This window comes from Trichoplusia ni, chromosome 11 (genome assembly GCF_003590095.1).
Source record: "Trichoplusia ni isolate ovarian cell line Hi5 chromosome 11, tn1, whole genome shotgun sequence".
Taxonomy (NCBI): Eukaryota; Metazoa; Arthropoda; class Insecta; order Lepidoptera; family Noctuidae; genus Trichoplusia; species Trichoplusia ni.
The window spans coordinates 5,296,558-5,323,769 of record NC_039488.1 but is presented as its reverse complement, the minus strand read 5'-3'; the positions used below and the strand labels follow the sequence as shown (position 1 = coordinate 5,323,769).

The 27,212-nt window shown below is 34.8% G+C and overlaps 1 protein-coding gene across 1 annotated transcript in view; it reads left to right on the top strand.

Annotated features, from left to right (window-relative positions):
* Positions 1-14,588, top strand: part of LOC113498788 (neural cell adhesion molecule 1-like) — a gene marked incomplete at its 5' end in the record, with an annotated part of 32,295 nt that extends 17,707 nt beyond the window's left edge. The window contains 8 exons of the mRNA XM_026878932.1: positions 1,979-2,140; positions 3,204-3,338; positions 7,699-7,905; positions 8,255-8,404; positions 10,725-10,842; positions 11,132-11,259; positions 12,514-12,707; positions 14,027-14,588. Coding sequence (XP_026734733.1) covers positions 1,979-2,140; positions 3,204-3,338; positions 7,699-7,905; positions 8,255-8,404; positions 10,725-10,842; positions 11,132-11,259; positions 12,514-12,707; positions 14,027-14,146 — 1,214 coding nt within the window. The remainder of the gene's footprint in view (positions 1-1,978; positions 2,141-3,203; positions 3,339-7,698; positions 7,906-8,254; positions 8,405-10,724; positions 10,843-11,131; positions 11,260-12,513; positions 12,708-14,026) is intronic.
* Between the last annotated feature and the right edge of the window lie 12,624 nt (positions 14,589-27,212).

The following is a 27,212-nucleotide window of genomic DNA, read 5'->3' as shown; positions in this document are numbered from 1 at the left end:
ATCACATTTTAATAATGTTTCCTTCTAAAGAAATCCCGTTCGAAGGACTAGGTTGTCCTTTTATTACAAATTTCAACAGTAAATTTCCACCTGTAAACTTTCTCTATATACATCCCATTCTTAATTACAGTTCTCGGCTTAACTGCACACACAATTAACATACCTCAAATCGCGCAGACAAATATTTTTAATTAGCTATTACCACCTAACTCAGCGGCATTATTTTTTCGTTAAACGCTTTGCTATTTACATTTTAATTTTCCCCGACAAACAGTTCTCGGGGAGGTAGCGACACCAAATTATAACGGGTACACACTAGACACTTCATTTACATATCCCTAATCCTCGGTAATATACCGGACACACTGGCATCCCATAAAATGTCGCCGAGCAGTATGAATTACTGTCCTATAAATACCGATGTGTCTGCGAATAGTATTCAAATGATTGCGGTTGGGATCGACGTACCAACTTCCTTCCGTGGCCGACCGTCCGCATAGTAATTGGCAGGGAGGGAAGGCTCCACCGCCGGTAAATCATCAAAATTATTGTCTAATATTACTACGATTCTCCCCGAACCTCCTCAATCTGCTATTTCGTGGCTTCAATGTAACTCCCAGCTTTGTTTCAGGTCTCGGGTATAATTTTGCGCGTATAAATTTTATTTGAAATCCTTGGCATACATTTGCTTCCACTGTAATATGTGGTTGTTCACGTTGAATTAATTTCTAAGCAATAAATCGAAATTGTTCGTAAAACTAGACATTGAATACGAAATAACATCTAAGCCTACGGAATGTAACTATTGTAAAGAAAAAAGCTCTCACAAATTCCAGTTGTGAACCGAAAGGGACAATTTTGTTCATTACTTCCAATTCTTGAGTACCTACTTATTTGATTTTGCTTTTGAATTACAAAATAATATTAATGGATATTTTGACTTGTTTCTCGAATCAACGAGGACGATTAATAAAATTCCATTTTGTGAAGGTTCAAATCAATTTTACTAATTGCTAAAGTTAAACAAATTTTAAATAACAAAAACGCTGTTGTGAATTCCACGGTTTCATATTATTTGTTTTGAATTATTATTTTAATTGAAGGTGGAGTAATCATTGACATGAAAATGTTTTGAGTGACAGTTCTAAAGTGTTGAATAAGCGCCGTTTTTAAACTTTGCCCGAGTTGGTATGTAATTTAAGCAGTGAGCAATTTTAGATTTTTGCGCAAGCATTTGAAAAACACGAGTTCGCAGCGTAATGAGAGGGTACCTACACGTTGATTATACAGGGTGGTACGTAAATCAACAACAACGTCCGCAGCGTGATTTATTACACAATTCTATATTGGCGCATCGAGGAGCTTCCTTCCGAGTCCAACTGGCCGACACTTAATTGCCGACGTGAGAGGAAGACGAAATAATTCCTAACTGCCGAAATAATTGTACACTTGATTTATATTTATCGCTTTATGACAGGAAAACTGGTCGTTGGAGTTTTTAAATTTATGGATATTTTATGCTTGTTATTTAGGAGGCCGGTGTTGGGTACGAAGTTAACGATGTACAGGCTATTTGCCTAGTATGCAAATGTTTCCAAATTGTAGTATACCCATCACGTCCGGCGTGTGCCTTTTGCACTCGGCGATATTTTGTTGGGAAATATTCGGCCGACGTTTTGTTTATCGTTGTTCTGATCTTTAATATATGGAGATATTATTATATGGACACTAAAATATGACTTTATTGCTATCATTGTTTTATGATTTGGATTTCAAAGAGACATTTTACAGATAATGTATATTGGTTTGTGAATGGATTTGATTGATGCAGTTTCTTTTCGTTTTGTACTATTGAAGAATATAAATTTCAACGGCATTTTTGGTTTAAAATGAGTTTTATGTCAATATAATTCCACAAAACATGCAATGACACATCTTCAGCTAGCAGATGTTGGTAAATACTGTGTTTTACATTTAGATGCGCCAGTATGTGGGGAGACATCACCACAAGTGGTGGGGGCGGCACTGGACGAGGTGCTGCGCGTGCGCTGCTCAGTACACGCCGACCCCGCTGACGTCACGTTTCTGTGGCAGTTCAACAACAGTGGCGAGAGCTTCAATGTTTCTCCCGCTAGATACGGTAAGTACTTAGTTTATTTTCCTGGTACACATGTTTCTAAAGACTCTTTTATAGTTCTATTTTAAATAAAACGATCCTTAATAAAAATATCGTTGTTTTCTTCTATGAGGCTTCTCAGAACTTGAAGGAAATGAATGTGTAGGTACTTGATGAAGAAGGAAGAAGCTATTTTATTTAAATATTTTGTAAATTCTTATAATAATTTATAAAAAAAATCTTATAATATTCTTATAATAATTTTTAATTCTCGTAATATTTTGTAAAAACGAGACTTATGGTATTTATAATTCTAATATGGTGGAATTAACTTTAAGATTTATGTATCTTTTTAGTTTGCTGGAATTTTTCAGACATTTCCTATCTTCATCCTGAGAAATGTCTAAACGAGCTCATTGTTCTCAGACTCTTTTTCAAATCCATTTAAATAAAACCTTATTAAAGAAACGTTTCCAAAAACAATCACATTCTAATTACAATAAACAATCATTCGGACAAGGATCTGGACGCACACATACAAACAATGCTTAAAGATCTTATTATAGATAACCTTTCCCAATCGCATACAAAACTAAATGATAGAACAAAGATTGTTCTGAAAGTCAAAGAAATCGTGTTTACGTAACATTCGTTACATATTCTGGCTGTGTCTGGGAACATGAGGTGCTGATTGAACTGACTCAAGCACTAAAAGCAAACACTCCACTATTTGGGACACTTTGAGAACCCCATTGTGTATAAATGAGCCTAATTACTTAATTCTGCAAACGTCTTGACTGTCATTACGCTTATTTCGTTTTGAGGGCTAATCCTCGTTTTATTTGATCTTGTTAACTTTTCGAGAAGGGTTGATTCGGTTTTGTTTTTAAATAAATTTATATTTAAGAATAGGACTTTTTAGGTGTACCTAAGCACCTGGCAGTGTAATTTAAGAATGGCGATATTTATTTGTAGGTGTCTGAAAGCCACCAAAATTTGTTAAGATCATATCCCAATCGTTTTTGAATATGTTTTAAAACCGGACAAATGCGTGTCTTCATATTGATGGTGGTTTCTTTTACTGTAGGCACGGTGAACGGCAGTATTAGCGAGCTTCGGTATACCCCGGCAAGTGAACGGGACTACGGTGCGCTGACCTGCCGGGGCACCAACACAGTAGGCAGGCAGGCACAACCGTGTGTCTTCCAAATTGTACCAGCTGGTAAGTACATTAATGAAATTGAAATAACGATAATCATTATTGTTTTTGCACTTGTATGATACAACGGTTTACTAACTGTACTGTACTCGAGTTGAACTGGAACTGGGTGACGTGTCAGCTTATGATTAAGGGGTCCGGTTTGGTGTGAAACTAGTCAAACTACCCCAATAAATACGCTTTATACGTATTAAGTTTCAATGCATGACAGTTAATACAAAAAATGGGGTGTAATCTATACATATAATAAAATTGTAGAAAAGTGAAAACTGTACATTGAATATTTTTTTTAAAGAATAATTGCTGGGTGGTCTACCAATGATTCCGAAGCCGAAAATATGATTTTTAGAATTTTTGTCTGTTTGTCTGTTTGTCTGTTTGTCTGTATGTATGTCCGGAAAGATCTCGGAAAGTACTGGATAGATTTGGTTCAAATTTTCAGAGAATATCAACAAGAGGTCCGGTCAACATACTTTTTACTTATTATCTCGCTTTTCCTTACAGGGGGTGAGCAGGAGCCTTTTATATCTATAAACAAATATCAAATTATTTCATAAACTACTGAATAGATTTCATTCAAATTTGGCATGAACATTGTCAAACGCTTGATTCAACATATATATAAAAATCATAACGCTACTATGCGGGGGGCATGAGCAGTAAAGTTTTAAATTTTTGGTCCCACCCGTAACATTGTGTAATATAATTATGAGGTGTATTTTCACCCGATTTGGTAGTGAGTAGTACGGTCATCAATTTACACAAAAAAACATCACGCTATTTATCTTAAGACTTTTAGCAGAGCAACAATATATTTTTTCGAAAATTAATCATTTTCACAAAATTAGTCATTTTATTTTCTTTCAAGTCTATTATAGGCCTAGCGCGACTAAATCACAAGTAAAATAAAAGAAACATAAACTATTCATACTTTTTTTATGCAATTGTTACTTTGTAATACATTCTTGAAACATTGGAACTTAAATTATTTTTATTTTTATTGATGTACTAAAATTACGCAAGTTCAAACGTGAAATGCTGTAAAACTGATTTTGTATTTATTTACGATAGGTATACTTTTGACTTTTACTTTTACCTATATGTTTAACTCAGTGATGTTGGCAATGCTACTTCAACATCAAAACATTCGTATTCACACTCAACCCAAAGTCGCATGTAGGTCACATTGATCTTATCTATACCTGTGCATAACAATAAATTAATGAACAACATAGTTATTACCTTGGTTCATCTGTAACAACTAGCAACAAAAATAGGAACTCATTGCCTTTCAAAAAATGAAATCATGTTTTCTTAAATTTGCAACATTACATGGGCCAAAAGTATTCGGGATAAAAAAACCCACAAAATGAAGAATTTGCAAAAAAAAACCTGCATATGGAATATGAAAGATATATAGATCTATAAGACTAAAGCTATCATTGAATAAGACGGTACGTTAGACGGTTTTTGACATGTGTATCTATTGAATTTCGTTAATTATATCAAAAACACACAAAAATCAATAGAACAATGTCTACTGATAGGTATCTGGGTTTTTTCAATGTCTTGCGGAGTTTATCAGTTTACTATATCCGCCATTATAGAGACCGTACACGTGGTTCTTCCAAATATTCATTCCTATCCGTCATACACTGTCTTGAAAATACTTTTGGCTATCGGTATCGGCAGTCTTCGTGTGGTCAGCGTAACTTCATCGCCAACCTCATGGAATAAACCAGACAAGTGAGGGGCTAAATAAGCTGAAAAGTTGAAGCTTGAAGTTGTTGGAATTGCTAAACACTAACCAAAAGCGTTTAGCAATTCCAACAATTTTTTATATAATTTTTGAAACTCATTTTTACAGATCGTTCGAAAGACAACAACCTCTCAATATCTAGAATCTGTTATCCCTTATCTGTTATCTGTTGTGTTATCTGCTAACCCTTTTTTTTCCGTATAGTTCTTTATTTTAATTCCATTTATGCAATAGGGATGTCGGCAATGCACTTCAATGATCGTCAGGTAGGTTAACTAATAAAATACGTAATTTCTTTTCGTAAATCGGTACAGTTAATAGAACTCATGCAGGAAGTCACTTTTATGTTCATATTTTGCTTAGTCCTAACATTCCACATCTCCTATTCTTCAGAATATTGTTCCTGTCAATTTAAAAAAATGCGTGTCTTATATTTTTTTATTATCACGCTATTTATTTATCATGCTATTTAAGGGCAAGTCATGATCAGAACACCAGGGGGCCAAGATAACACGTGTAACAACTTTTCTATTTTGTAAATATTCCTCATGTTTGTTTGGAAGATCAGTTTTAATATTAAAAGGACTGTCAAACATAAAGTGTTTCACTTCACCAGTTCCGTCCACAAAAATAATTTGACATCCCCTTTATATCGTCAGAAAACATCGTGTGTAGAAATTACAACTGTCTGACTATCACCGTTCCTGAGATGCAGCCAGGTGACAGACGAATAGACAACGGGGCCTCATTAATATGGTTCCGGTTGACCTCTTTGGCTACAGAACATAAAAATTGAATGATACCTCAACTGTCATAATCCGTCTAGCCATTTGAGGTGTAGGGAGGGCCAAAGTACAGACGTGCTCGAAAATCATAACCCACCCTTCTACAGCTGTTGGGTAAATAAGATAAAATTAAGAAATGGAAATTCCTCGAAAGTAACAAATTTTTAGCAGAAGCGCTAAGACTGATTTATAATCTAGCTTGACAATCTGAGTTCTAAATCCATTTTTCTACCACCAATGATATCATCGAACAAAACTAAGAACTCGCTTGATTAAGTCCTCAATATTCTATTTCTGTTATTCTTTCCTAATTACAGCATCATTTTTTTTTTAAACTCGATTATTTCAAATATGTCTGAGAAAACTCGCATATAATTCATTTTCAAAACAAAATAAACAAAATAAAAATTGCTCAATAGGTTCGAAACCAAAGTTATAAACCCCTCTTTTTGATAAATAAGAAAAAATCATTAAAACGCTGTGAAATATTTGACACCAGGATAGTATCGTAAACGATGAAACGTGTTTGATTCAAACATCTGATATTAAATAGTGTTTGGGGCTCTAGATTCATACAAATTTAGAAATAAAAAAGCAAGCTTCAAATGTAAAAAAAGATGTTTTTCAATATTGCGTTACATTTTTGTGATGATCATTATTATTAAACTTCATTGTTTTCACATCTTGAAAATCACGCAGACAAAGTCGCGGGCAACAGCTAGTGTGAAATAACTCTCACAAGAGTAATACAAAAAAAAGAAGTAGGTGGGTACGCAGTGAAATCTTTTTTCTGCGAAATACCAAATTAAAAAGAAGGTTCACAAGGAGCTTCCACGTATGAGTACAATGAATCCCGTGGAAACGCCTTGTGCCTAAGGTGCAGTGGACCCATCTGCATACTAACTGCGATATACATTATGCAATCAAAGTGGAGAGCATCGGTATACACCTCATCCTTCGTTCGTTTGATCAGGGATGTGACTCCACACAAAACGATACCAACATACCTGAATAATCCTTAAAACTACTGATATTAAACAGAAACTTACGATTCCAAGATACTTTTTTTTTATTCTCAGACAAAATTATCCGTTCAGAACTCAAACTACTCCAAAGATCGACCTTTCCATTGACGAACTTGGCCGCATTATACTTAAAACATTTTGATTGATTGCTAGAAGTTGGATGGCAAAATAATATTTGCCAATAGGGCATTTCGGTACTGAATTCCTGTCCAATGTAGGTCAAACTAGAATGAGGGAACTTATTCAAGAGAAGGTATCAGAAGTTTGCTTGTTAGTTCGTCTGGCTATTTTAAATTGATGCTTTTTTATGGCTATTGTTATTGATACGTAATTGGTCTGCGTATAATAGCGATGGCTGTAATTAAGTTAGAGCTGCGGAACTATGACTCACAGCCATTACTGCCTGCAGCCGGCCAGCCCAGCGGGTTTAAGCTGGCAAGAGAGTAATCCCCTAATCAGTTGGTTGTCAGCAGTTGATATACTAACGAGCAGCTTAAATATGTCATACGGGCACGCTGTTAGTAACGTGCAACATTATAAAGCAATGTGATGTGCTATTTTAAACTCTATGTTGTGTCTTTAAAGGTGACATTACGAAACCAACCGGCATGAAATCGTGCAATAAATGATTGCACGATTTTACGATTGACCGCTTGTTTTGTATTAAATAATTTTAGTATACTCTTGAATTAGAACTCCATTTGAGTTTAAGATTAGTCTTGACCATCGGACTTATTTCAAACTAACATTATTATTATTATTATTTTTGATATCACCATTTTTTATCCCACAAGCTCGTCCGTCACCACCAAGAAACTGCACGGTGTCAGCGGGCAATGGCTCCAACTGGATCGAGGACTCCAGTCGGGAAGACTTTGAAGAACCTCTCATTGTCCGCTGTGTCACCGGCTATGACGGAGGACTGCCGCAGTTGGTTGTTCTAGAAGCTTTGGATTCTGACAGCGGGAAAATCAGGTTCAATGTTACCGCTAATGAGACAGGTAAGGATACTATAAAATGAGCATTTTTTTTAAGATAACAAACTTATAACCAATTTCAATTTAGGTCTTGTTTAGAGGTTTGGTGTCAATTAACAATAAGAAGAGAAATGGGATAAAACATCATTTCTGAAATTCGCAAAAATATTAATATAAAAGCCGCTAAAAGAGCCAAATCTGTTCCAAAATAACCCATTCAACCTTTCCAGAACGCTACCTCTAAACGTCGCCACATTAAACTTGATACAAATTCCATAGACAATCAGACAAGCATTTAGCACGCCTAACTACCACCTCGTTCAGCGGTAACAATCTTCCACGCAATTAACTCGTTCAATTATATTGCAACCAGACGGTGTGGCCATTTTCCTGGTGCCGGCCGCGGTGCTGTGGTCGAGTGGAAATGCTCTTAGATTAACGGTGCACTCCAGGAACGACAAAGGTGCTTCGGACCGTATCATGCTTCATGCTCTGGCGTATCAGGACCCTGAAAGAAGAACAGGTAAATTATTTAGTTCCAGCTCCTGCTAGCAAAGCGAAGGTTAGAATTCTTCAAGCAATATTAAAAAAAAATGTGCTTGTGTATTTTTACTTTGACGTGATGAGAGTTTTTCGTATTTCGGTCAGCCAATCACATTAGATTTAAGACTCTACAATATCTTCTAGCGTTGAATTGAAAATGTATTTGCATCTCTAGATTAAGGACAAAAATTCAAAATATGCTTGAGATTTGTCTGCTTAAAAGTGTAAAAATGAAGCAGAATTATTTATTTTATATTTGTAAGTCATGTTATATAATAATTTAAGCATGTGTACTTTATAAAGCTCTTACGAACACTAATGTATTTGTGGCCTATTCACGAAGTAGCCTTTCGCTTGCAAATCGGAATGACAGTGTAATTTGCTATTGATAGGATGACAATAAGCAAGCAATCTGTGAGATAGCTAGACCTAAATTTGGACTCGCCTAATAGCGTCAAATGAGTATAGCTATCTCCCTCCCACTTTCTGTTTTGAAGTTCGTTGGAGCGAGAGAACAGGGGTAGTAATTACGCTAATTCACCGGCTGACATCCAATATCGTAATATTCTGTTGTAATAAGGTAACGCTGTTTGTTGTGGGTAATTTTCAGATATCCCTTAAATATTAATTTTATTTGTGTTTATTTTACGAGAGTCTGCTTATTCCAATTAATTGGATTATATTTTCAGACGTCGTGGAATAAAATTTCATTGTATTATAATAATATGTGAGATATCAATATCGATTATGTGCTTTTCTTGCATCGACATAAATACTAGTATCATTATATCTCTTATTCCGTATATTACATTTAGATCCGGCTTAAGTCAATGTTATAAGATTAAAATATATTAGAAGACTTAATATTGTGTGTAATTTTTTTTTTCTTACAGCAATTAGTAAAAGTAATTATAAATGATAAAAAGTCCAGTAATTTATCCAAGAACAAATAAAAATTATACAATTTCGTTTATGGTCAAGAGCTTAATAGGCTCTGTCATAAAACTTTTGATAAATAATAAAAAAATGTTGCTTATACCTAACTACATTTCTTTATGACTAACTTTTATTTTACTCAACATTTTATTATTTCATATTATAAAGAGTACAGACGATGTATTTTTGCACGACATGGCTCTGTTCACCCAGAACAAGGTTTTGAAAATCCTTTTGTAGCTGAAAAAGTAACATTTTGAACTGACAGCTAAAGGATTATCCGGTTACTCATTTAAGTTCCCTGCATTATTTTAAAATAACATCCCTTAATTTGCTCACTAAAAGCCCAAAATATGAGTTGTATTATGAAACTAATTTTGCTGAAATTTTAATATGCCTTAAAAAGAGAGCTTGGAAGGCTGTTGCCTGGATACATTGGAACTACTTACATTATGATTGTAATATTATTTGAATCTTAACACTTATCATACTGAAACTTAGATTAAATAAAAAATGGGTGGTCAAAATTTAAAGAATATTGAAACAGTTGTAGACCCCGTCAACCACATTAAGTTTTAAATTTAAGTTGTGTGTTGTACCGAAAGGATTAAAATCAAATTTCATTATAAAGACCCCGTTGTCTGTACAACTGTCATCAAGTCAGTACCTCATGAACATTGATAGATACAAAATTTATTTTTTTATCACCTGCAGTATTTCTGGCGCTCTATCAAGAAATGAAATGTAAAAGCAATGTTTTCTCCAACTAAGATACTTACCAAGATTTATTTCTAAAGTGATAAAACTATAACGTTATTAACGTTATATAACTTAACTGCTAAGTAATCCAAAAGTGAGATAATACATACTCTTAAAACCATAAACTTCTACCTCACTCAAAACATCTTCATGTAGTTTTCTTTCTAAGTATTCGTTCAAACCGTACCTTAGACAGCTACCGACTATGAGCACCATGTGAACTGTACGGTAGACTACGCATAACGCTTTGTCTACGCGTAGCGTATCGACTAAGCGTAGCGTGTTGACTCCGCGTAGCATGTTGGCTACGCGTGGCGTCTTGACTGTGTTGACTACGCTTACGTGTTACTTAAAAAAAACAAAATAGTTCAAATGTTACTGAAATAGTATGAACTATATCATGCTCGCTAGAACCCAGCAGTCAAGCGACTGACTATGGACCTATAAAATACTACGAGTACGTCGCGGAATGACATCGAAAAAAAAACCTTTTTTCAGTTTTGGCTAGTAAGTTTAGGAGTTTGGAGCAATTTGATAGTACTATCAGTTGGAGAAATAAAACGAGGCTTTAATCTTTAAAGGAATGTTTTTACTTTTCCCACTAGATGGCGGCACTAGTTTGATGGCTGGTGTGTCGAAGGCTGCGTTTTGGTCTATCATTTTCACCATCATCATCTGTGGCTGTGTAGCTGTTTTTACTGGATATTTTCTACGTAGAAAAAGGTAAGATAGATTATAGTTACTTTATAATTGAACAGTTTGATTTTTTAGGTTAAAATTTAATTGGGCAAAAGGTTTTTTTTCTGCTTTAAAAATAGTATCATAAACTCAGTGTTAGGATTTATAGCTCAAAAATGACTTCTACTGTCTTCAAATTATATTGGTACAAACAAGTCAACGAATCAACCTGAAGCCACTTACTATAGTTCAACAATTCTTAGTTATGAAACTATTCATAATTTCACATATAAAACCATCTTTCTCCTTATTCAACTTCATTTTATGTTACCAGGAGTAATCCGCCGACAAAGCAACAGTCTTCAGAGCTTCAGCTGAACGCTGGTGACGGGCAGTACGTCGTGGCGTACACTCTCAAGCCCCCCAAGCAAGCTCAGCCGGACATATTGAATCCGCCGCCAGGTGAGCATACAACCAGCTTTTACTGGATCATACCGGTTTTATAAGAGCTGTTCTTTACTTCTTGGTAGAGAACAATTTTTGAGATTGTTGAGTTTTTGAGGGACACAGTTTAAAATCGAATATTAGTTTAAAAAGTCTTATGAAAAAGATTAAGTCTTACAAAAATAAGCTTTATGAAATAGACTTTTCATATTAATAGCTTGAATTGAGTTCGTACGTCGACATTTCGATGGCAAAGTATTCTAAAGAATTACAGTTTTTGATCGACTGTCACGATTAGTCTACATTAAGTAGTAAAAAAAGGAAATTATATTTCAACCTTTCTCGAGTTCTTCCTTAAAATGGTAACTATCAAATTAAATAAAAATTTAAACAACCATGCTCTGTAGAGCTAAAAGATTGCTCAGAAAAGTTTATAGCGCCACAGTCTTTTTCACATCGTAAAGATTATATTCCTCTTTGATAGTACAGGAGTAGATTTACGGGAAAACTTTGAAATTAATATCGCGTTTTAAGACTATAATATAGTTTAAATGCATTTTTATGAAGATTAAAACATATTTTAACACTTTAACTTTTGATAATGTGTGTTTTATTACTTTTACCAACTGAGATAATCCCGCCAACTTATTTGTGAGTAAATTGTCTTTTTACACATTAATCTTGAGAATAACATTTTATATAACTATATCATTATAATCCGTATACGTAAACTCTTCATCTCACTGTTGGGCATCTTATATTTTATGTGGCAGTCACCCTATTTTAGTTTTGTCAACACTCCATAGAAGGAAATAAGTTTAAAAAACAAAATGTTGTTGACAAAGAAAACCTGTCAAGCGCAATTCTTACAAAAAAAGGAACGGTCAGCCATCAAATTTATGACCGTAATGTTGCTTTAACTAGTTTTTATGTATTGTTATTGCAATGGCATCAATATGTCAAGAGATGCAGCCTGGTAGCAGATGGATAGACAGTGGTGCCTTAGTATTTACTACTTGCTACGTGCTTACATACTGAACCCAAAAACAAACACAATCATCATCATCATTCCCCTGCCCTTATCCCAATTATTTTATTTGGGGTCGGCGCAACATGTCATTTTCTTCCACACCTTCCTACCGGCCGTCATCTCAAAAGAAACACTCTTTACAGCCAAATCGTCTTTCACACAATTCATCCATCGTTTCTTTGGTCGTCCTCTTCCCCTATATCCCCAAAAAAACACAAACGCCAATTTATTAGTCCGTGCAGGATGTGTAAAGGCATTCAAAGAGCATCACTTTTCATTTCCATCTCGTTCCAAACAATATATTGAAACAGGATCAAACTGTTTGCACACAGACGGGGTTCCGGCGAAGTGCGTTGCAGAGGCCGCGAAAAACGGCGGCGTGCACAGCGACGAGTGGGGGGAGGACGTGCACGCAACGATAGACGATCAACGATCCGTGAGTAGCGAGCTCTTGATTGAAGTTTTGGGTTTTAAAAGCTGTTGTCATGTCACTTTTTTATTTTTTTGTTATTACCACTATAAAGTCATTTGCAGCCAGTTACTAGAAAAGAATAATGTAATTAGTCGGTACCTACACCCACTTACCACTTACACTACACGTAAAGTATTTGCAGTTTCTGCGAATAGTGTAAAAAAAAACAAAACAAAAACGTTTTTAAACACGCTATCATCTCACAACTCCTAGTCTTCAGACTAAACTTATGATTATTAAAGTCATGAGTTTAGTGTAAAGACTAGGAGATTATGTTGGGAAAAAAGTGATAGAGATATAGACAGTAAGGTGTATATTAGAATAATACTAGTAGTGTTTGGAAAATATACTATAAAGGTATATATATATGTATAGGTATATACATATAAAGGTAGGTATATATATATAGGTATACCAGAACTTATATGACCAAATAAATCAGCTCTTTTTTTTTCTTTCTTAAACGACTCCCACACTATTCATTCTAATTATTATTACATTTCATAAATAAATTATTTCGATTACATTTTTAAACCTTTATTTGTTCATATTAAAACTAATAACAGTTCACAATCTTATAAATTAAAGTTTTAATAAAGATAGATTTGAAATTAAATTTTAGTATCTCTCTGGAAATACGATTCATGTTTCTCTAAACTCTGTGGCGTGGCCCATATACCGCTTATTTGCACACCTAGACATGATATTAAATTAAAAGCGTGCGCCAACCCGATGTGAAAAATACAACTCATTAAAACGTAGGTTTAATTATGTTATGGTGTAGACACTACACGTAATTGTAGTTTGAATGTGGTGATAATAAATGTCGTAAAATGCATGTTCATTGAAAAGCAGGGTAGCGCTTTGTCGACCAACTTTAAAAAAGAAGGCTTTTCAATTCGTCTGTATTTTCTTTTTTATATTTATTTCTTGAGATCTTTGGATTAGATGTACCGACTTTGTTGATTTTTTGACTTTGATTTCTTGACGTGAGTTATCACGTCAAAAAAAAGGGTTTTGAATCCATAAAAACATAAAGTTTAGCTCAGTAGTTTTTTAATTGAAGTAGGTTGTATGTTTTTGTTGTTTTAATAATATTATTTCCTATATAATTTTTACCTCAATCATGACTGTACATGTTCGCTCAGTCTTAAAACTGATCACGAATAATCGCAAAAATATTGAGCACACATTTTTCTATTATTTCACTTATATTGTAACTTTTTTCAAAGCAATTGTTTTTCGTGATGTCTATAAAACTAACCAATACTATGTATCCCCAGGTACTGTCACCACCAAAAGCAGTGTTAAGTAAACAACCCATTCCTTTAGGTAATATGACGTTAAGTAGGAGAGAGCACCTCATAGCCGAGGAGATTCCAGGACCAGAGAGCTGTGTATAAAATGTAAATAAAAACAAAAATAATGTAAATAATACTATTTTATAAGAAACTCTACCAAAAGCTTCGAAAAACAGAACAAAACTCTGTACAGTTTAATATAGAGTGAATATTTTTGACCTAGAAAATGCCTAATTTAATTAGGTTAATCGGTAAGCAACTACACAATTATACTTAATTTATAATTCCATGTTAAGTTCGGGCTGAAATAATCGTGACGAAATTATAAGACAACCATTATTCGGCTAATTAATCGTTGGTATATTAATAATTAAACAATTATGGGGACGATTACGACGATAATACTATAATTATGTATTTTTTACATAAAAAGATAAAAAGAATATTTGTAAAAAAACGACTCCCGCATTGAGGAATTTAATTGTGTCTTGCGCTTTTTCATAAATATTCTATTAACATGCACAAAGACATCCAGACTCAGGACAAACATTCGTAGATCACACGAACAAATGCTTGTTCTACGCGGGGATTGAATCCATGGTGACCTTAACCACTCGGTTATCTTCATTCATTGGGCAATTTTTATATTTGTAAGAAAACCTTATTTTTAATTTAGGTGGTTTACTTATTTTTAAGTGTCATTAATTGTAAAGTTCCATTCTAACGTTTTCTTGCATAAATGCTCAAATTTAACTCATCACAATGTTGTAAATTGATTTATTTGAATATAAGACAGTAAAGCCACATTATTGGCCGGTATATCCTGAGAAACTGCCTGGCTTGGAGCTGCCTGCATCTTACAAATGGTACGCTAGTTAGGCAGAACACAGTTTTTCAATGATAAATGTCTTGGCTACTGGTAGAGTTTCGTCGATTACGGTTTGTTGAACTTTTATTCACTGGGCGTTTTTGTTTTCCTTCATTTACTGGCAGTGAACTGAATAACTGAGAGATAACAATATTTATTTTTGACATACATGTATCATAATACCCACTGACAGCCTCTTAAGTGGCCCCCTTAGCCAAGTAATTTTACTTTAAAATATCCTAAATGTATCAAAATTACATTTTCGTTTCTCTTACTATCAGCACAAAACATTGTCTTAATGTGTAATAAATAATTGAAAACCCTCTCTAGCCAAGTAAAATTTCTACATTCGTTAATATCGAAAAATAATGCTCAAATTTCTGGAAATGACATTTTGTTTCCCTAAGTCACGTGACTTTGACCATTTGAGCGTTTTCCATCGACATTAAAGACTGTAAAACTGTCACTTAGATAGACAGGTATAAAAACGAGATAAAGATACGCGCTTGCATTGCGCTATCTCGCTCCCACAATTTGATTCCTGGTTCAAAAGTTGTACGGCCATTGTACTTGTTATACCTATTTGCATACATAACTGCTGTCATGAATGTTTTAATTGTCATCGCTATATTGAATTTTTAGGTAACGTTCACTGTACAGTTAAAATCTTTTTTAGCGAACCTTTTTGCTAGTAGTTACAGTGAATAGACTTTTCACAAGCTGTTACATTTTTTTTGTACACTGCCGGTTACGTTTAGGGGGACACAGAATTATGAGTACCTCTGTGGTTTGAAAGTTTTGACAAATTAACTAGTTTATTTATTATTAAGTTTATAATTTATTTTCAATATTTCTTAGTGTACTCTATTCGTTAACTGGAAGGACATGGACGAAACCTTACATCAGTTGTCTTACATCTAGATTCGATTTTCGTTGTACTTTTTGTTTGCTATGAAAGCCATAATTTTATCAAAGATGATGATTGATGATGATGACTTTTTTCTTTACACAAAAAATAAATAAATTTTGCAAGGCATGTTTTTGTGTTTCTCTCAACCTGACTGGCAATGTACCTACATTACTTGTAAATGTTTGTAAAATAAACGTGTAAATAACTATGTATGTATTGACTGTGAAATTGTGATAAATAATTTGTAAATAATATAAATTGAAACAGTTAAAATATAAGGAAATAAAATCTGTTAAGTGTTTAGTTGTTTTATTTTAAGTAGAATGTATGAAAAGACCAATTTAATCCTACGCTGGGAGCCAGGAACGATGGTAGCGCTTACAAAAGGAGAGCAAATGTACGGAGGTAAACAGTAATTCGGGATATTGTCAAACAGATTTTTATTTTTAATCCTGAATGTGCTGTGTGAGGCAAAGTACCTGTATGGACAGGATTTTTTATTTGAATGTTCATTTCACTTGGGAAATGTAGTTAAATAAATTGTTATTGCGTTTAGTTCCGTAAGTAAGTACTTATATCTGAAACAGACATATATTTTAGATCTTTTAATTTTTGAATTGCTGCTTAACAAAATATATAAAACTTTGAAGACTCTCTGTGGATTCTTAACATTAATTTTATTTTTTAAAACCCTTTGTAAAATCCGTATATGCTGCCATAAAAAAGCCCAACTTTTATTAAATTTCAATGCATCCCCATCTAATCTTTCCACAAGGCGAGCAACCTGAATCACAGTAAAAGCAGAGCAAGCACGCATGCCATCATATCTCATATTTTTATTAAGCCCGTCCGGCATTGAGGAGACCGCTACTTTAATCAAGTCGATCTCTTTTACCGAGACGAGGAAGCGAACTCCAGACCTTTAATTAAAATGTCTGCGGCTTGTCATCCAAACCCATCCGGAACTTAACCGCAGATATAGCCGGCGCAGGTTTGCCTACGAACCTAAATTTAAAATGGGAACCGTTGTTCGAAATCTAAATTTGAAATGGATGCCAGATTTTTGTTCAAATTATTTTTTCTGACAGCCGCTGAGAGAGGTAATTTTTGTTTGAAAATTTAACGTAACTGAAATACGATAAATACATAAATGACTACGAATAACTGAATACGTAAATGATACTTCGGGTCGATTCGGATTTCAGATGTTTTCGTCAGTCTCTACCAGCATAATTTTAGAATAGTGTAAAAGGGAAAGAGAGATATTTATAAATCTTGAAACACGTTTAATGTATATTATGACTGTAAGTACTACTTTCGTAAATTAATATTTTTAACAATTCAAACAATTATTTCGACCATTCCCATACATATATATCAAATACAAGACATTAAAAGCGGCACATCGTTATTTAATGCATTTAGGTTAATCGTGGCAACGTGAATTATGCAGTTGCTCGTAGGGAAATCCCGAAAGCGTAATAATGAACATCCAACATAATCCACCATCGGTTGGTTAACCAATTAGGGTTGTTTTGTAACTTACATGCACTGCCTGTGTCCGTACGTGTTCTCGGATTGGTAATCTCGCCTTTGTTACTGTGTTATGGTTAGGCAGTCGTTAGCCGGTCTCATTTGTAAATGAAGATGAGGGTGACAGTATTGACTTTTGGTGTAAAATATGCATGGGACAGTGGTTATTATTTTTTTATTGTGAAAATTCGATAAGTAGCATTAATAAAAATATTATATTAAAAATGAGCATATTTTTGTGTTTTTGGAATGCTTGATAATTTATCACGCACACCCACGTTTACCAATAATATCGCAAAGAGCAATTAGATGCTACATGATTTTGTGTTTAAAATTTTGGTATGTGCACACTGATTGCACACTAATTGTAATTTACCTAAAAGTGTAAGTTTTGATTGTTCTTTATTAAAATCAAAGCATATTTTTTTAAGTAAGTATAAGCACTTCATCAAGTGAAAAAACGTTGAGAAACCTTACTCCAAAAGAAAAGAAAATAACAAAAGCATGAATAAAGCAAACGAAAAACCGAGCCACGTGAAAAGGCTCATAAAGACACCTACACGGGCCGTGACGTCGACAGACAATTCGCTAAAAGAGCGGAATTAAATTAATTCCCGTAATGAGCAGTATATTTCATTGAAATTACGTTCGTCAGCTTACATTTATCTGAGTTTAAGACGCTTGCGTAAAGACGCAGCATTTCTTTCTACTGGTGTGCCGTCGAGAATGAGCACAAAATTCCCAAGCGTGTGCTCGCTTAGCTCGTAATTTTTCATTGAGCCTGAGAGTCGGCGGGAAAGCCTCCAATTAAGTTTCTCTTTACCGTTTGGCCCCGGAAAAAGGGGAAGAAAAATGAACAACAGAGGCGAGGGACAGTCGCCGCCTCGCCGCCGGCGCCCTATGATGGCAAATGACCTTTTCCGGCCGCAGAAACGCGTTTTTGTTTCTCCATACATTCGTAGTGAAATGCAGCGTTTTAAGTAGCTTGATATCGCAGTTTACATTCAAATGGCGCCGTCATAACACATTAATTTTCATTGCGACAACTTTTTCCGTTTGCACTAGCTATTTTTCTTTTTACTCATATAAATCTTGTGTAACCTAGTTATTTCGCAACTTAAACAAACATTAACATAGTTGCAGCTACTCGTTGTTATAAAGTTACCAGAGGTACCTATAGGTGTCACCTCTTGTATCGTAACAAAGAGTAGACTGGCAGACATGGTCGTGTCGTTATATCTCCTGTAAACACAACACTTAGCTTGATTAAAATGTAAGTAATTAAAAAAATATTACCGAGCTAAATGAATTACTTTCATTTCAGGTCGACGTTTCTACCTACATTTTACATGTACGAGAGGGGTCATAAAACTGTTAGGCTTGGCTAATTCCATTCTTAGGTGTAGGTATAAATGAAAGATTATTGGCGTTCTGACAATAAATTCACTCACCTACAATGCTCGTAAAATTCGGTAGGTTGATTGAGTCAGTATTTTTATTGTTTCGGCCCGTGAATCAATGGCGAATGTTTGAGTAATAAAACCGTTTTACGATTGTTTTCACGGGGAGTTTTGTGGCGCGTGAAATGTTCTCCCGTACTCATTTTCTTACTGAACGTTTCTCTCAAGAGAATCACTTGACATTCTTCGGTTAGATGTCATTAATCGTTCACACCTTCACTTACCTTTATGTAGCCTTTTCAAAGGGACTGCCCACGCGTGAAACAGGAACGTAATAGTAGACGATGTGGGCCGAGTTTCTTGGTTTTGACTTGTTGTTATTTCAAACTGGGATTAGTGACATTGAACTTTAAGTAAACGCTTTGTACTATGTTGTGACGAGACTTAAAACGACACAACTTCACGTATAAATTAAACAAGTAAACATACAAGGTACCGCGACCGGTGTAATTGAAAACTGAAGGTACCTACCTAATACCACAACTTTGAGAAGGTTTTTGGAACTATTGCAGAGTATTTCGCTTTCATAGTAATTGCTCTTCAAAAAAAAATAAAGGTTTACTTTAAAAGTAATAAAATAAAATCATCAAAACCATGAAAATTAAAACATATTGTTAAGTATTTTGGTATTGCTATTGGACTTGCAATTTTCCGACCAAATTTCGACAACGCCACCTTGGTCAACAGACAAGCCATTTAAGGGGTTCATTTGATTAATAACTACTGACCAAATAATCATAGCATTCGAAACAGTAAGTCATTTATTCAAAATCTGTTAACAGTGTGATCGATCACAAATTGATTCGCTCAGATAATCCGATCGTCCAAAATATCAACAAGCAAGGTGCTCTCGTTACATTAACAGGGATCTCTCTGTAATTCGTCAGGTACATGCCCCCGAGCTCGGCGTAAACAGTGATTAAGTTAATTCACAGCCGGGCCGAACGCCGAAGCCGAATGCCGAGGCCGGCGCCGAGGCCGACCGGTCGTCGATCATCGGCTACCGGCTAATAATCCCTCACTTTAATTGCTATGAAATCAGCTGCTATTTATACTGCATCGTGCTGTTTACGGTCCGATGTTTTCCAACCCGATAATTAACTGCATTAAATTATGTAATGGCCTTATTACCTATACGAGGACAGTTCCTATAAACATTTCATTTTCGATTACTCTGTTAAGTTTGTATTGTTGGTGTTTATTTTCTTTGTCGTGTTCGTGAGCGTGTAGTGCGATGGCAGGAGGTGGCTTGGCGCAGCCTGGAGCGAAACGTGACGGGTTGACGGATCACGACAGTAATGGGTAGCTTGCCTACCGCCCCGGGCATTACATCCGCGATCCCCTTACATGACCTTTACACAAAAAATGCCCAAAAAATCCAACTACATGTTTTACTCAACCCTAAACTTGTGTAACTATGAAATTAAGCTGACATAGACAACAAAAGAGGTGTCAACGGTTTAGTACAAGGACATATGTGTAGGTTGTCTACACTTCAGCGGAGGGACAGGATATAGGCTTTGTTCGATAGCTCTATTTAGGCGAAAGCAAAAGATTTATTACCTTCGACGTACAAGACAGTCTGAACACCTGTCTTGTTTTGAGTGTATATACAAGTTTTTACGAATATTTAAATCTGCGTTATCATTTTAAATGATAGAATGAGCAGATACTTTTTGCGACAAATTGCTATTTTTCGTAGTAAAAAAAGTTAGTTAGCGTTAGCGTTGATAAAAACAAAAGAAGACAAAATATACGTATTAGTTTTTTTATCTGTCTATATTTATTTTTAAATTAGATCAGACGGATGAAAACGCTGTACTTTGGCCAAAATATAAAATCAATCAAAAAAAATATGAACTATATTACATTGGGACATAACAAAATTATGTACACATAAAATTATTGTAAGTGAGGTCAAAACATCCAAGTATTGAAAGAGAAAAAAAAATACGATTTCTAATTCGAACGGATTTTCGCTACCTATAGTTTTTCATCTATGGAGCATACGCCGTCAAAAGCCGTATACCTAATAATCGGCACGGAGGACTAGCCAGATGATAAATCTTCATTTGCCTTGTTCTCAAATCCGACCCGCCCTTCCCAATTAGTTGACCGGTCCAGTAACACGCCCGGATATCCGTGGTCACCTTTTCTCTTACTGTGGTTGTCTGACGTGGGACCACGGTACCCAACCACGCTTTATTTACCTAATAAATGCGTGAAATATTCCGTTGCGTGAAATTATTGCGTGGAAACTGATTACGATTTTATTTGAGGGTTACTCAAAATGTTGTACGTGTGAAGTTTAGGGTTAGGTGTTGTAATTTGAGATTGTGGAATTGGTATTAAAGTTGTCTTGATGAAATTCTAATTTGGAATGGTTTTAACCCTTTTGATACTGCAAGTTGGGTTGATGTTTTGTTGGTGGAAATAACTGAAAGTTTTTTGTGAAGTGTGGGAGTCCTCATTAAATTGGATTCCAAATTAGGGCTTTAGACTTTGACATATGTAGATTGGCTCTTAATTAGCAGGTATATGCTTAAGTAAATGATGCGGAAAATTTATTTTCGAAACCTTTAATCACTTTGGAGTATTTAAAATAGTCTATAAGCTTTTCTCAAACGTATTTAATATAGGACATGGTAATAAAAAGAATAAACCAAAAAAATTGTATTATTAATGACTTCAGACTAATTGCTTATCTCATCGTCCTCATTCCTAACTATGAGATAAATAAAAAAACCTAAATTGAGCTTAAATTGAAAGTCATTTGAATACAAAAGCATTCCTCAAATGTCAGACACTAGAAGTCATAGAAAAACGATGAGCAAGAGCTCAGTTTAACAACGTGCTAAGAAACCTTCAACATTCAACCATTAAGGTTTTACACAAATAGGGCACAGTTTCCTAGCCGCACTCTCCCTGGGGCGATACACGTAAGTAATCGCGAAGAGGTTACGATAGCCAATGAGCAATGTTTTCCATTTCTATGCTAATAGGATTTAGCCAATGACCGTGCCGATCTCGGGCCCGGTCCACGTACTTCATGAATTTATTTTTCCTGTAGCTGTATTGTTTTGTTTAGTGGACCGTTTACAATTTGTGTTTGTGGAGATAGTTTTTATGACGTGTTTAAATAGAGTTCGCTTATATTTTATACTAGCTGAAACTTCCTGGTTTGCTCAAGTATTTCCCGCTGTTTAATTATAGAGTAATATTATTTGAGGATTACTCTATTACTAGGTCTGTCCGTCTGTCAGTTTGTTCTCAAGAACTGAGCTAGAATGTCGAATTTTTTACAGATGATATTTTCCGTTGCCGCTACAACAACTAGAGAAATTAAAAGAGTTCAGTAGCAAAATTAACATTTAAATATATCTACACTTACAGTGACATTTAGGGCTATGTACATTTGTGTAATAAGCTAAGGAAAAACGAATTTGCAACAAAAATACGTGGTGATCAACTTTATAAGAAACAAAATAAATACTGAGATTAAACAAAAAAAACCTCAATCTTTATTTCATTTCAATAAAGATCCGAACAGAACAAACGACTCCTGCATAATTGTTCCTTACCCTAAGCTCTAGTTGTATCTACGTTATATTAAGTGAATTTGTATCCGGTCACTTACTAGCTTGAAAGCTGTATTCAATCGGTATGTAATAGATTTACTCACCGCACTCTCCACCGGGTCTTAACAAAGCTGCCTCGGATGTGGAAACATGTATTGAATGTAATTTTCGTTGAAAAACACTGCTTGTACTATGCTTTTTATATAGAGAACTTGTAGACTATTTCCTTGTGTGAGGAGGACGGAACTACTCTCTCTATATCGTCTTCTCCCTTTATCGGTGTTTGTCTTGTTTTGGCATAGTAACGCATATTACATACGCCGTATTTTTATTGATTTTAACTCGGAATGATCTAACTGTTTCTCATATTACCTACACATTGTATGTTGTACTTAATCTATATTATTGAATTAGATGTAAATAAACCAATCGAAAGAAGCATGTGACGAAAATACAATTCAATATTTCTTGTGATATTAATAGATGCTATTAAAATTGAAAGGATAAAGAATTTTAAAACTCATCATTACCACTCCGAAGAATGGAAATTTCTTTACAAAACGACTTGAATGCCATTATTGAGTTTTACAAAAACACAAAAGATATAAAAAAGAAAATATCGAATATTCCATCTGTCATTGCTTCGGTCTTTTGTGAAAGCACATTAATCTGTACTTTTCTAAGCATCTGCTTTGAAAAGTAATAAAAATCGGCTTAGCAAGACACGTATGGGCGTAGAATGCGAATAATACCGAGCGCCATTTTTTCTTGCAGTTGGCATCACTTTCTTGCCTCGATCTTGCTCCTTCGTGTAGGTGATTTTCGAATTCGCCGACAGAAAAAACATATTTGTCGAGACATATTCAGAGTCACGTCGAGTAAACACGTTTTGAACATGCTCGCAGTTTTATTTCACGTCGAGGTAAACACTTTCAAAGATGAATTTCTCGCTTCACAAACAAAATGAAATATTTTAATATTTTTTCCTTTTCACAGTGGGTACCTGTCTACAAGCTAGTATGATCAAATGTCTGTGTAAATTTGAATTGAGATATGTGCTTTTACAACTATTCAGGGAGATGTTTGAGAATGAACAGTGCAAGGATTTGTTTGAAAATCGGACAGTTCAGTCGCAAAATTTCAATATTTATAAAAGTATTATCTTACCAGCATCTGCAAAGAAATCCGGTTATTGAACTGCTCAGCTAACAAAAACATAACGTTCTTAACATAATATACGAAATAAGTACATAATAGGTTAATCAGAATACCTCTCAAAATATTGGCCGTCTTAAATGGCTAACACGATTAATCACTAGGTAAGCAGGTGTGAACTCGTCAAGAATAAGGTCGGAGCATTACAAGACATACGAGGGCAGCTCGTGACGACGTGACGCCCGACGTGACGCCGGCGGGACGCCGTGACGACGGTCTTCATCGGTCAGCCTCCGACCGGATATTATGCGCTGACCGATTTAGCTGGGAACACGTCGATGAAAAATGTATGGCATTTGTTGCTGGTTGTAGCTTGGGTTTGGTGACGTCATTATATATTATTGTGATCAATTTCAGCAACTGTTTTGGATTGGCTGATCAATTTGGCCTGTTATTGATGCAAATCTAACCTGTCCTAACAAGTTATGAGATATGGTAGTATAGATGTATATATATTTTATCCTTTTTTAACGTTCACAATAGCAAATAAAGATGATTAAGATGTGTCCTTTTCATTGTTTTTAACACTTTTGTTTGACAAGTGATTCACACCTATTGAATAAAGACAATTAAAGTCGTAAAAAATATTCATGGTTGGTTTTATTTTTACATGGTTTTTATCTTTGATTTATAATCAAATTTCCTGGACATCTATTACTTGTTTTATTACGGCTATTACGCAGTTATTGGCACGAAATATGAAGCTTATTAAGGTAATTGACGATATATGGGCTGAAAACAAAACCTACCATTAGCCTATTTAATTAAAATAGATTGTTATTGATAAAAATGTAGAAGCAAAAAGGTTTGAAGTGAACTGTATATTGAAAAAAAAGGTACTAAAAACATCGATGATTGTCTTCCGAGTGTTTTTATTTCTGACAAACCTTAAAAAATAAAACTGATTGATACTAAATTAACGCATAGTTTTAACTCACATTCCATAGATCAATTTCATATTTTATCTTAACACGAAATGTTTTTAGTTCACCCAAAAGATAAAACAATATTTTACTAATAATATATTTTTCAACGTGAGTCCTGCAAATTCACTATTCGTTAGATCGCTTTAGAAAAGTTTAGAATCCACAATTTAGAAAAATCAAATGCAATAAAATAATAAGTATTGATTGTGTACGTCACATAGCAACTAATATTACATTAGCAGCTCCAAACACGTCCCCACATCAAAGACAAACCTACAATTCACAATTGCAGTAGGCACTTTAGTAAATGCATGTTTTCGCTTCAGGGAGGACAGTCATGAATACAACAGACACTCACTTAGATGAATTAACTTGTGTTATCCCGACTATGTTAATTTATGTGGGCGTCTAACCTCACTGGAGCTCTAACGCAATAGCATTCATTTTATGCGCCAACTTTGTACCCACAGTCGCGTAATGATTAGGAACCTACATTGTTGACATTTCGAAGTGATGTTGTAAATGGTAAGTTGGCAATTTAGATAGATAGGATATTCTTAAAGGCACGCTACATGAATACAGGATTGGATAAACATAAATGTAACATTAAGTTATTATCGCTAAAAGCCTTTGGATGAATTTTATTCTGAACTAGCTGTTGCCCGCGACTTCATCTGCGTGGTTAGAAGATATAAGTTGTGATTTACACCTGCCCAGTTTTTTTCCACATTTTCCATTGTATCTTCGCGCATATTAGTCGCAGCGTGATGGTATACCTATAGCCTAAAACCTTCCTCGATGAATGGTCTATTCAACACAAAAATAATTTTTCAATTTGAACTACTAGTTCCTGAGATTTGCGCGTTCAAACAAACAAACAAACTCTTCAGCTTTATATATTTGTATATAGATAGTATAGATATAGATTATCAACATTTGTGAAGGATGGCCGCTGAGCTCAGTTGAATTAATAGTTTGAAATTGGATTACTATGGGAGCATTAGAAAGAGTTCTGTGGCTGGCCTGTCGTTGGTCTAGTGGTTAGTAGATCTGACTGCTATACCGAATCACCGTCGTGGTATCGATGGGACAAATCTTTGTGGCATGAGCATGATTATTTTTCTTTGTCATGATATATTATGTATGTTTTAAAATACGTAAGTATATTTATCAGTTGTCCAGTACCTATAATATTGTTTGCATAGTTTGAGACTAGATGGCGTTGTGTGTAAGTTGTGGGATATGATAATGATTCTATAAACTAAATAAACAATAAGTTACCAAATTACCTTTCATTTGAAGTATTTTCCTGGCAAATGAACATTCATTGAAGTAAAAACGATAGCTATTACGTCGTTTTCGACTTCTTTTTGCTGCAGTTCTTTAAAATGTCTTATACAAATGTCTTAGAATCATGCTTAAATAGTTATTTTAAAACGAATGTAAGCATTTTAATCAAATGAATGCCACATCATGAGTCTGCCTCACAATACTGCAATCGTTAGCTAGTTCTGGGCTCACTTGCAAGTAACGGCCACATTTAGTAAAGGAATTGCTACAGAGCCTTTGTTTAAAATTGCTTTGTTTAATAAACTTAAAAAATGTTTCAATCCAAAGCGTATATATATGTTTTTTGTTTGTTGTTTATTGGCACTTATTACCTTGCTTCTGGCGCAGGCAAGTTTAAAGTAAGATTTTTTCTTTACTTTTTTTTGTAAATCTAGCTAATAGCCGATCTAGAGTGTGAGATGTGAGTCGGACTAGCGACACTAATAATTCCATATACATAGGTTAAGGAAAAAGAGACAAAAAATATGACCGGAACAACTGTTTCTGAACCTCATTCTTTATTTTTAGTATTTGTTGTTATAGCCGCAATAGAAATATTTCATCAGTAAAACAATTATTTTTCTAGCCATGTTATCGTAGTTCATGTAATACACCCTGGTAACACAGGGACAGTTAGACGCACAGACTGAGATGCTTCAGTAATCTGGTTCAATTTTATTCCTTGGATACGCAACCCTAAAAAATACTCTCTACTACTTAAAAAGCAAAGATAATCATTTTACGGAAAACTGACAGTCTGTTACCTCTTAAAGTAAAACTCATACGCTTGAGGAAAGAAGACCGCTTACCCACTACACTACATAGGGTAGAGTGGCGTCTCACTTATACATCTACACCACTCTTTCCCTAGGAGGTGGTACTAGGCCCCTTGAGGCCTATAATAACATGTTTTGCACCAAACGACCTAAAGACTAATTACAAACATTACAACGCCGTTGTCGGCGGCCATTTTCCTCGGTCTACATAATTTACATGCGACAATCATCGGTGTGTTAACATAATTTTATTTACTAAGGAATTAGTGTGCTAATTAATGCACATGCTTAAAAAGGCTTGGGGATATCAGGGCTTGTGCTGTGAGCTCTTATGCAGAGCTGCAATAGTGGAAGAGAGACGGCACGATATACTGCGTGTAATTGCATCTCTCTTCAACAACATTGATAGACATGTTTCAAGAGGTCATATGAAACTGGGTCGTTGTACATTACATACATTTAGTACAATCTTTTAAAGAATAGATTAGATAAATGGAATAAGTAACTAAGTAGTGTGTTGAAATGTGTGAAGTATTAAATATTTACAGACTACAGTAGCATGTATATAACTAT